This window comes from Anser cygnoides, chromosome 5 (genome assembly GCF_040182565.1).
Source record: "Anser cygnoides isolate HZ-2024a breed goose chromosome 5, Taihu_goose_T2T_genome, whole genome shotgun sequence".
NCBI lineage: Eukaryota > Metazoa > Chordata > Aves > Anseriformes > Anatidae > Anser > Anser cygnoides.
The window spans coordinates 55,349,111-55,361,609 of NC_089877.1; the positions used below are offsets into that span (position 1 = coordinate 55,349,111).

Consider the following 12,499-nt stretch of genomic DNA (forward strand, 5'->3'; position numbering starts at 1 on the left):
AAACAGGGGCGGCGGCTCCTCCCCCTTACGCCGTTTGCGTGGCCGCCTCCGCGCAGGGCCGCGAGAGCGCCGGCGGCGGCGGCGGTTGCGCAGTGTGGCCACATCCGGGCGCCGGGGCAGGATGAATGCTCCTTTCCAAGATGGCGGCGGAGGGAGGAGGGAAGGAGATGAACGAGATTAAGACCCAGTTCACCACCCGGGAGGGGCTGTACAAGCTGCTGAGCCACTCGGAGTACAGCCGGCCCAACCGGGTGCCCTTCAACTCGCAGGGCTCCAACCCGGTGCGCGTTTCCTTCGTCAACGTCAACGACCAGAGCGGCAACGGGGACCGGCTCTGCTTCAATGTGGGCCGGGAGCTCTACTTCTACATCTACAAGGGGGTCCGCAAGGTACCGGGAGGCACCGGGGGAGGCTGACGGGGGGCTCCGGGGCTCCGCCGAGGGTCCCCGGGGGCTGTGGGGGCTGTGCCGGGGGCGGGGTGCAGCGGGCGCCGCTGCCTCGGGCCCCCGGGGAGCTCCGGGGCCGGCAGCTGCGGGGCTGCTTCACCCGGTGCTGTGAGGGGCAGGGTGTGGGGTTGGGGCTGAGGGGGGCTGGTGTTGGCTGGGTGAGGGCGGGGATGTCACATTCGGTGCCAGCAGCGGTGGGATTGGGAGTGGGGGGTGTTCGGAGGGGTGTGCCTGCGCGGGGCCTCGCTGCGAATGACATTGGTATGGGAAAGAGGGGGTTTGACAATAATAAGGCGGCTCCGGGCCTCCTTCACCTGCTGCTTCGGGGCCGAGGTGGCCGGGAGCTAATGCCCGGCGTGATTATGGTGGTGTCAAATCCCTGCGGTTAGGCCGGTGGGCGGAGGGTGTCTGTCGCTTCGGTTGAAGAGCTACGGTGTTCGCCCTAAGCTGAGGCCTTTCCCATGAGTTTGAAGCGTGGAGTGGTTCGGGGATTGTTCCTAGATGGGAGCAGTGCGATGAGATGAGTTTTAAATGTCAGATAACGAATGCAGAGAAAGTTGTTTTTACAGGAAAGAACCGTTGATGCAGCTTGAGATAGACTCCTTAACAGTTAGCAGTTGATGCAGGGCTAATAGTGCGTGCATTTGGTGTTTAAGGTCACCGTATTTATGAACAAACCCTTGCTACTTAGTGTGTCTTAAGGTCCTTGATTTTTACGGCATTTAGAGAAGGATTCAGAATTTGTCATGCTGACTGAATGGGCGTTGCTCAGTGGATGTAAACACAGGCATAACAACTGTTAGGTTTCTGGTTTATGTGCCAAAAAATGGGTGTTAGTTATCTTGTATACTTGGCATTCACCTGCTGCAAGGTGAGCTCTTTGAAATCTTCCTGATCTTAGTCCAGCATGCAACAGGGGATGAAGGCACAGAGAACTAGAGATGTACCTAAAACTGTGCAGAAAGCTTGTGGGTGAGCAAGGAGAAGTACCTGAATCTACGGTCCCCTAAGCTAGTGCCCAAATCTCTGCTCCTCTGTATAAAACATAAGCAGCAACTGGAGAATAAAGTCTACCTCGTTATCTGTTGACTGTGACTTGACAGATCGAATATGTCATATATAATTATGTGGAAAAGCGTGTATGGATTTTAGTTTCACACTTTAATGAATTTTCATAATTTAATTGTTTTAAATAATCCTTAGGCAAGTTTCTTTAAGCGCGTGATGAGTGTTTTGTATCAGGCAGTAATTGCTATTTATAAGCAATTGCTGTCTCTACAATTTACAAGATATTGTGTCAATATCTCTGTAAATCTGTCATTTAAACTATTACTGTGTATGGGTTCTGATATCTTAAGTTTGTTTTTCCATACCAAGTAACTGTAGAGTTCTCTTGCATATTACAGAGCAGGCCTTTATGTAGTTTAATGTTACGTGTGATTATTGCAAGTTGTCTTAGTCATCTCTTGTCACACTTAAAATAAATAAAAATAAAATCTAAAGCTCTGAACTGCATTGAAAGTAGGGACCTGAATAACTTTTTGAAATCACAAAATGGCTTTGAGATTTAGCGTTGTAATATTTTTTTTCTAGATGCTGAAAGCTGCTTTTGATGGTACGCAGTAACAGAAAATTTTAGTTTGTCAGATAGTTAACTTGTGAGCTTTGAGATATACCTGTTAGAGCATTACATATTTTTTCCTCAGAATAATGTAAAACGTACGCTTTGTTCAGAGTAGTTTGTTTCAGTGAGCTCTTAAAATGTTAACAAATAAAATATATTTGATATTTTATGTGTGTAAAACTTCAATGAATCCAGAGAACCAGCTAAATAGGTTAAGGAAAGTACTTTAACAGAGAATGGGGAAGATGGACTGTCTGAAACTTGTAATACTTGTTTCTTTGGAATTTATTTTGAAACTATTCAATTGGAAGTCGCTTTACTTTATGTATAAGGTCGGCATAAGAACAGGTTGAGAGACTTTCAGCTGATTATTGAGTTTTTCAGTATCAAAAGTTAGATTTTTTTTTTTGTGGCTACTGTAAGAGGAGAGAGCTGATGTTACCTAAATCGGTAGTATGTAAATCTGAGTTCAAGTGGACAAACTACCACTTTGCATGTCTCACCTTGGCAATGGGAGGGCAAGGGGGACTTAGTCAGTTGAAGGCCAACCTATTTGTGTTCCTCTGCCTAATACAAATGCTAATAACTTAGCTGTTATTTCATAATTATCTAAGTACCCCGTAAAAATTTCCCTAATTGCTTCCAGACTCTAATCTTCTCTTCATTTTGGTGAAGTCACTAAAATGAGTACAGGTTGAAGTTAGTGAAGCTGTACTCTGCATGTATCAAGTAGCTATGATTTTCTTTTTTTTTTTTTAAGGTCTGCTTCTGTTCTTGCTATGGAAATGTTATGCTCTTATTAAAACAAGTGAAAGAACCACCAGGACTTTCTTTGAAGGAGCTGTGTCTGTGAGATACTGCTATAATCTTTGTATTGATAATCCATTGCAGATCAGGGCACATCAAGTAAGAGTCACACTTGAGCCATGAATGACTTTTAAGAGTAAATAATGCAAATATTGAGTCAAAGGTACCACTTGAAAGCATGTTTCTTGAAATCAATGATGCTAAGCTTTTTTCTTAGTTTCCATTAAATCCTAAATATATTAACATCTGCTAAGTCTAGTTTGTAAGTCATCATTTAAAGTAGACTGCTAATGTCTGTGTTCTGTTTAGAATATTTAATTTATATAAAGAAAAAAAATCACTTTTCGAGATTTTTTTTAACCTTGTTCTTTTTTTTTCCAAGAAGCTCAGTCGAAAAATTACATCCACTGACCAGGACAGTGGTGTGGAGATTGGAGTACCAATAAATAATGATGATAATTTACTGGGGAGGCAGAGGAGAGTTTTGGGCAGCATTTCAAGCTGTCTTTAGAGATACATTTTTTTTTTGAGCAAAAATGTATTTCCACACAAATTTGTTCTTTGCTCCCTGAAAAAGGAAGCTGAGTTTTTATTATTTTATTCTTCCATGTTACCATAAAACATTACCATGAAATGTTACCATGTTTTCATATATTCCATGACAATGAAGTCATCAAAGAAAGCCCATCAGTTACAAGCCAGTGTTGTATTGTTTTTTGTAATGGAACTTATGCAGCTCTCCTTCCATTAATAAGGCAACACAGGCTTACCAAAAACTGCTGCTTTTTGATTTGGATCCACTGAAAAAGTAAGTGATCCTATAGGTTAGCGAGGAGAAATTAAACTGTGATTTAATGAGATGTGGTTGCTTTATTTACATAAGTATGTAATTATTTTCAACTGCACTGAGTGTCAATGGGCTTTCCCTTTCGGTACTCCTTAACTTTGACATTAAGAATTGATGTGTTCAATGACGCCTTGTTAAATTGAACGGGTGGATGTTCACAAACCGAACTGATGTAGCGACAGCTGGAAATGATGGCCTAGCAGTGAGCTGTCTTCCTGACAGTGTGCTCCTTTCTCCTTGCTGGCCTTGGCAGCGCTCAGCCTCAGGTTGAGCTAGTTCAGCTTGCTAAACCAGCAGCTAAATACCTGCTCCCTTTCTGGGTAGATTTTTCTCTTGATTTGGCAAGTTAACTGTCTCTTCCGGGGGTCAGGTGTTAGCAGGCACAGTGGCAGCAAAGAAAAGGCTGTGGGGAAAAGGAACAAAGCTTTCCCCTTAAGAGGCCTGTGCTATCAGATGGGATCTCTTGCCTTATGAGGTCTCACCTGAACAAAGCCTTTACTTCAGCCGTAAGTCAGATTGGGCATGATCTGTCCTTTAGGGATTGTTGACTTAATCTCGACTGAGAGCTATAGGTGTTACAAGAGACCTTTTTTCTGTTGCTGCTTCATGGAGTAAAAGTATAAGGTAAGCGTTAAAAAATGATTGATCAAACTATGATGCATGGATGCTTTGCATGGGTTGCCTTTTTCTGAAGCCGCAGATCAGGAATGAGGGCCATTACTTGCGTCCTGCTTGTAAGACAGTCTTGGAGCACTTAGCTGGCTTGTGGCAGGCTTTGAGAAATGATTTATTAGTTGATTCATTAGGCTTGGAAAGGAGCGTGCTATCTCATCTTCCTTGCCTTAGGAATGACTGACAAAACGATCGCTGCTGACATTAACTATCAAATCTGTTTCCCTTCCTACTTGGAAGCTAGTGCATTTTCCTGTAAACTGTGTTTATGATAATTGGTGTATTCTCTGTTTATTGTAAAGGCCTCTGGGCAAGTTAATCTGTAACTAGGACTGCAGTACAGTCATATGGAAGTACGCTGCCTTGGCTTCTACCTCCCGTATTGGGGTGTTATGGAATTTGAATGTGTAGCTCAGCTTATTATGTTAGACCAAGCTTTTTGCATCGTAAGGGAATTCTGACGACCAACTCTGCTAACATCTGGCAGGCTGTGGTTGTTTCTTTTTTTTTTGAACTTCTCACTAAAAGAAGCTTTATCTTCAGTCCTACTCTTTTTTTTTTCTGCAGCTACCTAAAGCAGCAGTCTGTCAATAACTGCATGACATTGTAGTGTGTTGTAATGGTATTGTGGTAGAAACGTGTAGGTGATAAGCTTCTGTTGGGGAAGGCATGGAGGACAGAATCTTTTGACTATCTTTTTAACCTTACATTGAGCAATGGGCTTAGAAATAATTACTTTAAGATGGAGGTAATCTCACATCTTAACTTCTTTTATTAAGAGTTAGCATGTTGGTAATCCCTGGCTATCAGTAAAAATACTGATCGCATGTAGGATTTTTTTTCTTTCACGGTTCTCTAAATTACCTTTTAATGTCTGGCTTGATATTGGAGTCTCTGTTGTCTGGTTGAGAAGTGTTATCCCTGATGATTACTTGCATTCTACAGACTGTGGTCATCTAGGGTCTTGTCTCAGTGACAGAGTGATAAGGGGTGGCATTTGTCACTGTGCTTACTGCACTGCTCTGGGAGGAGCAGCGTGAGACAGTGCTAGGTTGGAAGCCGGAATCTGCAGGAGCAACAGCCAGCTTTCCTGTGGTGGGGAGGTGAGTTTGTACACTTAGAGATCACTGAGATATGTCAGGCCTCCCAAAAAGATGCACGTTTTAGTAGCATGTATGAGGTATTAAAATGTTGAGATTCGTCAAGGTCTTTGAAGATGTACCTGCTCTGACGCAGAATGAAGTATACGTACATCTTTGTGACCAGTTCTTAAACATGAGTTCCACAGCCTTCATAGTTGTTTTGGGGCCTAGTTTTCATATTTTTTCCCCTAATATCTAGCTAAATTTTTATTGGGGGGGGGGAACAAGCTGATTGTTGTTTTCTGCCAGGATCATAGAGAACAGTTGACTGTTGTCTTTAGCTTTTACGTATTTGAAAACTTGTTAGTTTGTCCTCTCATTTTTCCAAAGGAAAATAAATCTAGTCCTTTTAAGCTTCTCAGGTCATGACTTCTGAGTGTTTGATTGCTCTTCTCTATATTGGCTTCAACTAACTAGCATTTATTTTTATTTGCAGTACTTAAAATAGGTATAGTGCTTCTACTGTGATTTTGATACAGAGAAAGGGAGAACAGTTGCCTGCTGTGTCTGTCTTCTAATATTCTTGCTAACATTTTGAACAATGTTGACATTTTTGAATTCTTCTCATAGTGTTGACTCACTTGGATTGTTTCTTATCATGTTGCTGTTTTTTTCCATGCTTTGATTTCTTAATTTATAAATACCACATAGCATTTTCGTTGAATTCTGTTCTAGTAGCTTTATTAAAGAATGCTTTTTGTTTCCAATTCTGTGCCACATAGTGCAAATAATCCTGCTAATCTTGATGTCATTCACAGTTTAATGTGTACTTTCATCCATTTAAAAAAGGTATCTTAAACATGATGCTTAGTTTGCCTGTAGGTGTGTCACATGAGATTTACCAAAAGTGTTCCTAATTTCAAGGCGTTGCTGTTGACCTTTTCTTCTAGTCCAGTTATTTTTATTTTTTTAGAAAATTATATTGGTTTGGTGCCAGCTTTTAGCAAATTTTCCTAGTATGGGATTTTTCCCTATGTCTGTAAGCACCTAGACAATACTTTGGTGTTTTTCATACCAAAAAAAAAAGGTTTACTACTGTGACTGTTGAATTCTGCTACAAAGTGTTCTGCATTGAAAGATTTATTTATACTGGACTCTAACATCGCTCTTCTAGTCAAATGGAAGACAAACACAGCTGGCTAATGGAACTACCACAGTAAAGACATCAAAACTTTCCTCAAAGGTATCTGATGCCATCCTGCGGCTGGAAAAATACTCCTTTTTTGTGCTACAGGGATTTGCATAGTCCACAACTCTTCAGGTGTTCTGGACGTGACACTATTAACCGAATTCGTCCTCCTTCAGAAATGTGTTGTAGGGTTGTTTGTGGTTTTGTTTGTTTCTTGTTTTCTCCAGGAAATCCCTTAATTTGCTGAGGAGTCTTTCTCCTCTGTTTTGTAGATAAGAGTAGTTATGTTGCAACTGGATTCACCAGTCCTGTGGAGATATTGTGGCTGGGTCAGTAATATGTTACCTGCTGATCTGTGCTTGTGGAGGTGTTTGAAAGACTTCAGGAAATTGTTTAAGAATTTAATTGATGGATATACTTACCAGCCTGAGTTTTATGATGCAGATAGATGTTTTCTTTCTTAACTTTAGCTGGGCTGTACTAAGGACTGCCAAGACATGTTACAAACTGTTCCTGTAGAGTTTTCTGAAGGGTGGTGGTTTGGTTGTTTTGTTGTTTTTTTTAAATCCCTTTTTTTTTCCAATGACACTTTTGAGGAAAATAGTGAAGAGTTAATGTTGGGTTACAGGAGTAAAAGGTAGGTTTAAGAGGATAACTCTATTTTGAGGCTTATTTAGAACACCTAGGACTGTCTTGAGTAAAAGGAAACGTAAAGAATAAATAGCTGTTTTACAATGACACTGTTAAGTGTTGATTGCTGTGAAAGCATTTATTTGCACTTGATGAAGCTTGCAAGGTGATTATTCTCTAGGGTTATTTCTGGACGGTAGATAGTGCTTGTAGTCTGTAGCACTTTCACCTTTGCTGGTTTGTGCTTCCAGCCTCTATCACAACTGCGTGTCTTCAGTAAGCTATTGCAGGACATCCTTTGAAGGGTTGCTCTCCAAGGTAATAGTTCATTTATCTCTGGCTGCCTGCTTGGCTGGCATGTTTTAGTGAGAATACTGGGTCATGCTGGCCAAACCTCTCAATTGGTAGGCAGGTTTTTGTAGGCAGTGAGGTGGTTTTTTTGCCACTGTGGGTAGAATTTTTGTTTTGTATTAAAATGTATTTGTACATGAAGTAAGTTGGAGAAATTTAGTGTAAAGCCATTAATTGTGGTGCTTGATCTTTGCAGGACAACAAAATTTTAGTCATAACGCCTCATAGATGTAAATAATGATCGTTTGTACTACAAACAGTTCTGTGACACTAAAGAGTTTTGTGAGCCAGCTTTGTCAGAATATTTACAAAAGGGTTGTACTGTGTGCTTAGATTGCAAGGAGTTTGGATTATGCTTTGACATCTGACAGTTAATAGTTAAAATATGCATTGAAGATGCTTCAGACTCTATTTAAACATTGCCTAGACCCACCTCTGAGAGGGTCGCAGCCATAATTGTCTTGTTTGACATTGTAAAACCAAGTTTAATGCCCTACTTTGAAGTATTAGTGTAGATCTCGGGGAAATATCGTAAATATTTCCAAAATACTTTGTTTTGAATAATGTGTATTCAAAGGCCACATGCTGTCCTGTTGTCCTGACTATGAGTTGACACACTTGGACAAGTTACTGTTTGAAAATGGCCAGGGAAGGCCAAAGCTCTTCAACCTGATAATGCCTTTCTTCTCTTGGAAAGCTTAGGGAAACTAAACAGCAACATGAAATGTGCCATACTGTAAGGTAAAATAGTATTTTGCTGTGTCCTTCTCAATTGAGTATTTCTTCCTGATTACTTCACCCCACTTGTAAGTCCAAATGTGTATGCAGTCCATCTTCCAGCATCTACATTCCTTCAATTTCTTGCCCCCTGGAGCTTAAAATAAAGCAGCTGATTTTGCTTGTCTCAGCTTCTGTTGAGCAGACTGTCAGTAGGCTGAATGTAGCCCTGTAGTTTGTGTGGGCAGGACCACCAGGCACTACAGTGAAACTCTTTCCGGTGACAGTGGCATAACTTGGAGTTGGATTTTTACTCTTGCATTGTTCACTAAAGCTGTTTGTAATGGAATGACAAATCTCTAAGGGATACCTTCTGCACTTTGGTTTTGGTTTTGATTTACCAGCTCTAATCAGTCTCTAATTTAAAGAGTTAATCACTCAGTTAATTCTCAGGTGGCTGTAATGGTCAAAAAATACTACTTTTCTGTTGTTGACTCTGTATGGGATTGGAAAGTGGTTGTACTGTTCCTTTTTTAATAGTGCCTGATCTTTGTACACCTGGAGAATGTGAAGAGTAAAGTTAGACTAAATGCTAGTCTGAGCAAGAACTTTAGGTTAAGAATGCCCTGGGGTAAGGAGGAAGAACTCTGTGTGAACACTGGACGTTAGGAGCAAATTTAATTATCCTCAGTCTACTAGGAATGCAAGATGTAATTCTTATTACCTGTACTGGGAGTTTACATGCACTTTGTCAGGGAAATGATATCGTGTAAAACTTGCAGAGGACTCCAGTTTATAGTTTTAAATATACTTTTTTTATACTTCTAGTTTATGGTTTTAAAGCTTCCTCTCAATTAAGGGAAGGAGGAGCAGTGACAACCAGAGACTGAGTGGATGTCGATATATATTGAAACTGTGTTCAAATCCACGAGTCTTATGAAATAAACTATTGGAATGGTGCCCTATGGACACTTTAGCCTGCACAGTCACAAGGATAACAATACATCTGAGTAACATAAATGTCCTTTAAAAAAAAAAAACCACCTTTTTACAAACACCGTTTTAATAGGAGAGTGGGCCAGTAACCTTGAATAGCTAGCTGTGTACAATTAGGGTGTCAAGAAAGTCCATCTTTAAAGAGGAATTTATGAGGACAGGAATAGTTGCATGATTAGGCAATACCACTTTCAGTTTGATACCATGTGTAGTGCAGAATGCAGCATTTCTTGCCTGTGTTTTAGTCCATCTCGCATGTGTCAGCATTTCTCAGTTCAAATTATTACTCTATTGTTTATAAATAGCTAGAGACTTTTTTTAATTAAAAAGGGCGCCTGCTTGGTGTGAATGTTTTAATCCAGGAGGATGTTTTTTTTTTCCCCGAAGAAGCCTTTCAGAAATATAGGGTGCTCTCAAGGAAACTGGTTATATTCACATCAGTTTAATACATGGGTATGGCTTGCCTTTCTCACCTTCAGCAGTGAAACTGTTCCCTTGTACAGAATAACTTATGGCTGTGTTGTGTACAAGTAGCAAACACCTGCAAAATTTTAAGATGCTGTTCTTCTGGATGAAGTTTCTGACCTTCTAACAGTTGGCGGGACAACTCTACCGAGAATTAGCTGTGCCAGTGTAGTTCTGTTTTAGCAAAACTGCAGTCTCTGAACTGGGATAGTTAAAAGCATGAGTGGGTACACGTTAGTGCTTTTGAATCAGGAAGATGGGGCAAATAACTATCCTGAGCAACTCAAACAGAAGTGCAGGTGAAGCTGCCTTTAGTGATGCTCAAGATGATGCAGACTTCTCCTCCCAGAGCAGCACAGTGCTTGTTGTCAGTTAAATTGCTGCAGCAGTCTAGAGACAACTTGTTTAGCTGCTCTAACTCTGCACTGGAGCAGCATGCGTGGATTAACCCCTTTTGCAAAAAAGTAATTTGTCAGCATTGCTCTGCTTGATCTGCATACTGCTTTTTGCTAGTCCTAAACTGATACAGGCTTTACTTGTACATAAAAGAACAAGACGAGTGATGCTGATGAGATCAGTGCTCAGAGAAGTCATGTCTTAGGATGCTAGAAAACACTTCTGCCATGCTTTGTCTGGAGTCATTTGGGACCCCCTCCTTCATTTGTCTCATCTCTGATTAGTAGGTGGCGGCTGTGGCACTTCCAGTGCAAGCTGATGTAGAGGAAAACTTAATTTGGACAGTCTGGGGAGATCAGTGCTGGGTGAAGGTATGAGGTGTGATTATTTCTGAAAGCAGAAATCCCTGCTTTCAAAGCACGTGTAATACTCGTATGCCATATCAGTGGGGGGGGTGATTTAATAGCTGGGCTGTGTTCTGTTTGTACCCTAAGTGTGCTCAGCTCCCTGCTCTAATACAGGCTTCTGCTACCACCTCTGGCAAAAGGCTTGAGAGGTGGGTACTTGGCAGCACACCCATGTGCAGGAAGGTCAGTAAGTGACAATAGGTACTCTGATCGCTCCCTCCCACGAAAATCGGCCTGAAGAAAGAGACAATGTTGGATGATTGTGGTAAATTAAACACTTTCAGACCTTTAAATGGTGTTTTGAAATCGATTAATAGGCAAAGCAACTCTTTTTTTTTTTTTCCACATAATACCTGTGCCAGTGAAGTTGTCAGCACTTAGTGTTACTTAAAGTATCTATAGTACTTTGCTTACTTTAAAATAAAGCTTTGGGGAAAACTTGTGCCAAAGTTGGCAGCTTGCTGCCTTTTGCTTTAAAACTCCCAAAATAGGGTTCTGGTTTGCAGACTAGGTTATATCTTAGACCTTGTACGTATGGGATAGTGGAAAATCTGAGTTCATCGCAGTATATGTGTTAGGGATTTGGCCCTTGCTGTGTTTCCTAGCCTGTCTCTTGTTCTTGTTCAGTAACACTTTTTGCTGGGTTGTTATGAAATGCCTTCAGCCCTAGAAGGAAGATGCATTACTGTAAATTAACAACTTCAGGACAAGAGCTAAGGCAGATGTGTTCTTTCATCTGTCTGTTACTAAACATGACCACAAGATGTATAAACCAGTGGGCCTCACTGTGGTACTGGAGCACAGATTATATATTTGGTAGATAACTTATTCATGTAACTTCTGTAGAAGTCTTCTGGGGCTCTTAGAATAACAGCTAACTACATCTTATTTTTAGTACGAAAGTAACTAGGCTTTGTTCTAGTAATGTTTTGTTAATACGCTGCAACATGAGGGAGTTGCTGGCTTAATAAAACTACCGTATCAAAAATATCTCGCATTCCTGTAGGGCTTGCAAAATCCAACAGTAGCCAGAAAAAGGCACAATTCTGACTTGCTGGACAGACGTTTCTGTGTTGTATTTGACTCTTATTGAGCTTTGTAATGAAAAAATATAAATTGATTAACAATTAACTGCTACGGTGACATAAGTTTCTATAGCAACAGTGCAATGCAGGCTACAATTATTCAGACTGCTCTTCTGTAACAGATAATTTTTTCTTTCAAGCAGTGAATTTACACAGTTGGACTAAAACATTGGTTTGTTATAGCAACGGATAATCCTGAGCTCTTTTGCTGCTGCTTTTTTTTCTTTTCCTAATCCTGAAGAAATAACTTTTTCTCGTATGTGCTGAAAGGGGGTGGGGGAAACATTAAAAGATAAATACTGGGGTGGCGAACCAGTGGAAACTCTATTTAATACCGCTTGCCTGCAGGTTGTTTAGTGTAATAGAACTGTAATGTAGGTGTTGTAGAGCAGTATGAATTTATATTTCTCTGTTGACATGTCTACTTGAAGCTGAACTTGCTTTAATTTGGTTAAAAACGATCATGTAGTAGCTGGTAGATTTCAAGTAAATTGGTTAATAAAGCTCATTCCTAATGAGCTAAATAGTTGATATTGATTCCTGGAATCAGGCAGGTTCTTGCTGTGTTTTTTATCGGTGAAGTCTCTGTGTATTTTGTTTTTTATACTTGTAAATGCACCTAAAGAAAGGAGTGTTCAACTTCAGGCTTTACTGGTGCATTTGGAAAAGATAAAGCGACTGTATTTTTGGCCATAAAACACATTTGTAACACTCCACAGGTGGCTTTGCTGTCTTTTGGTCTTTTTAAAATTGAAAGAAATAGAATTTGGGCAGCTTCAGTTTTG

General features: G+C 40.6%; 1 protein-coding gene across 9 annotated transcripts in view; it reads left to right on the forward strand.

The window, feature by feature from the left end:
* Positions 1 to 38: 38 nt before the first annotated feature.
* WDR20 (WD repeat domain 20) overlaps positions 39 to 12,499 on the forward strand; it is a 60,622-nt gene continuing 48,161 nt past the window's right edge. For 8 of the 9 annotated variants that reach the window (XM_066998356.1, XM_066998351.1, XM_066998352.1 and 5 more), the window contains exon 1: positions 42 to 389. In XM_066998356.1, coding sequence (XP_066854457.1) covers positions 126 to 389 — 264 coding nt within the window. In that variant the 5' untranslated portion in view covers positions 42 to 125. Of the gene's footprint in view, positions 390 to 12,499 lie in introns of all 9 variants that reach the window. The other variant, XM_066998357.1, reaches the window with a different exon arrangement.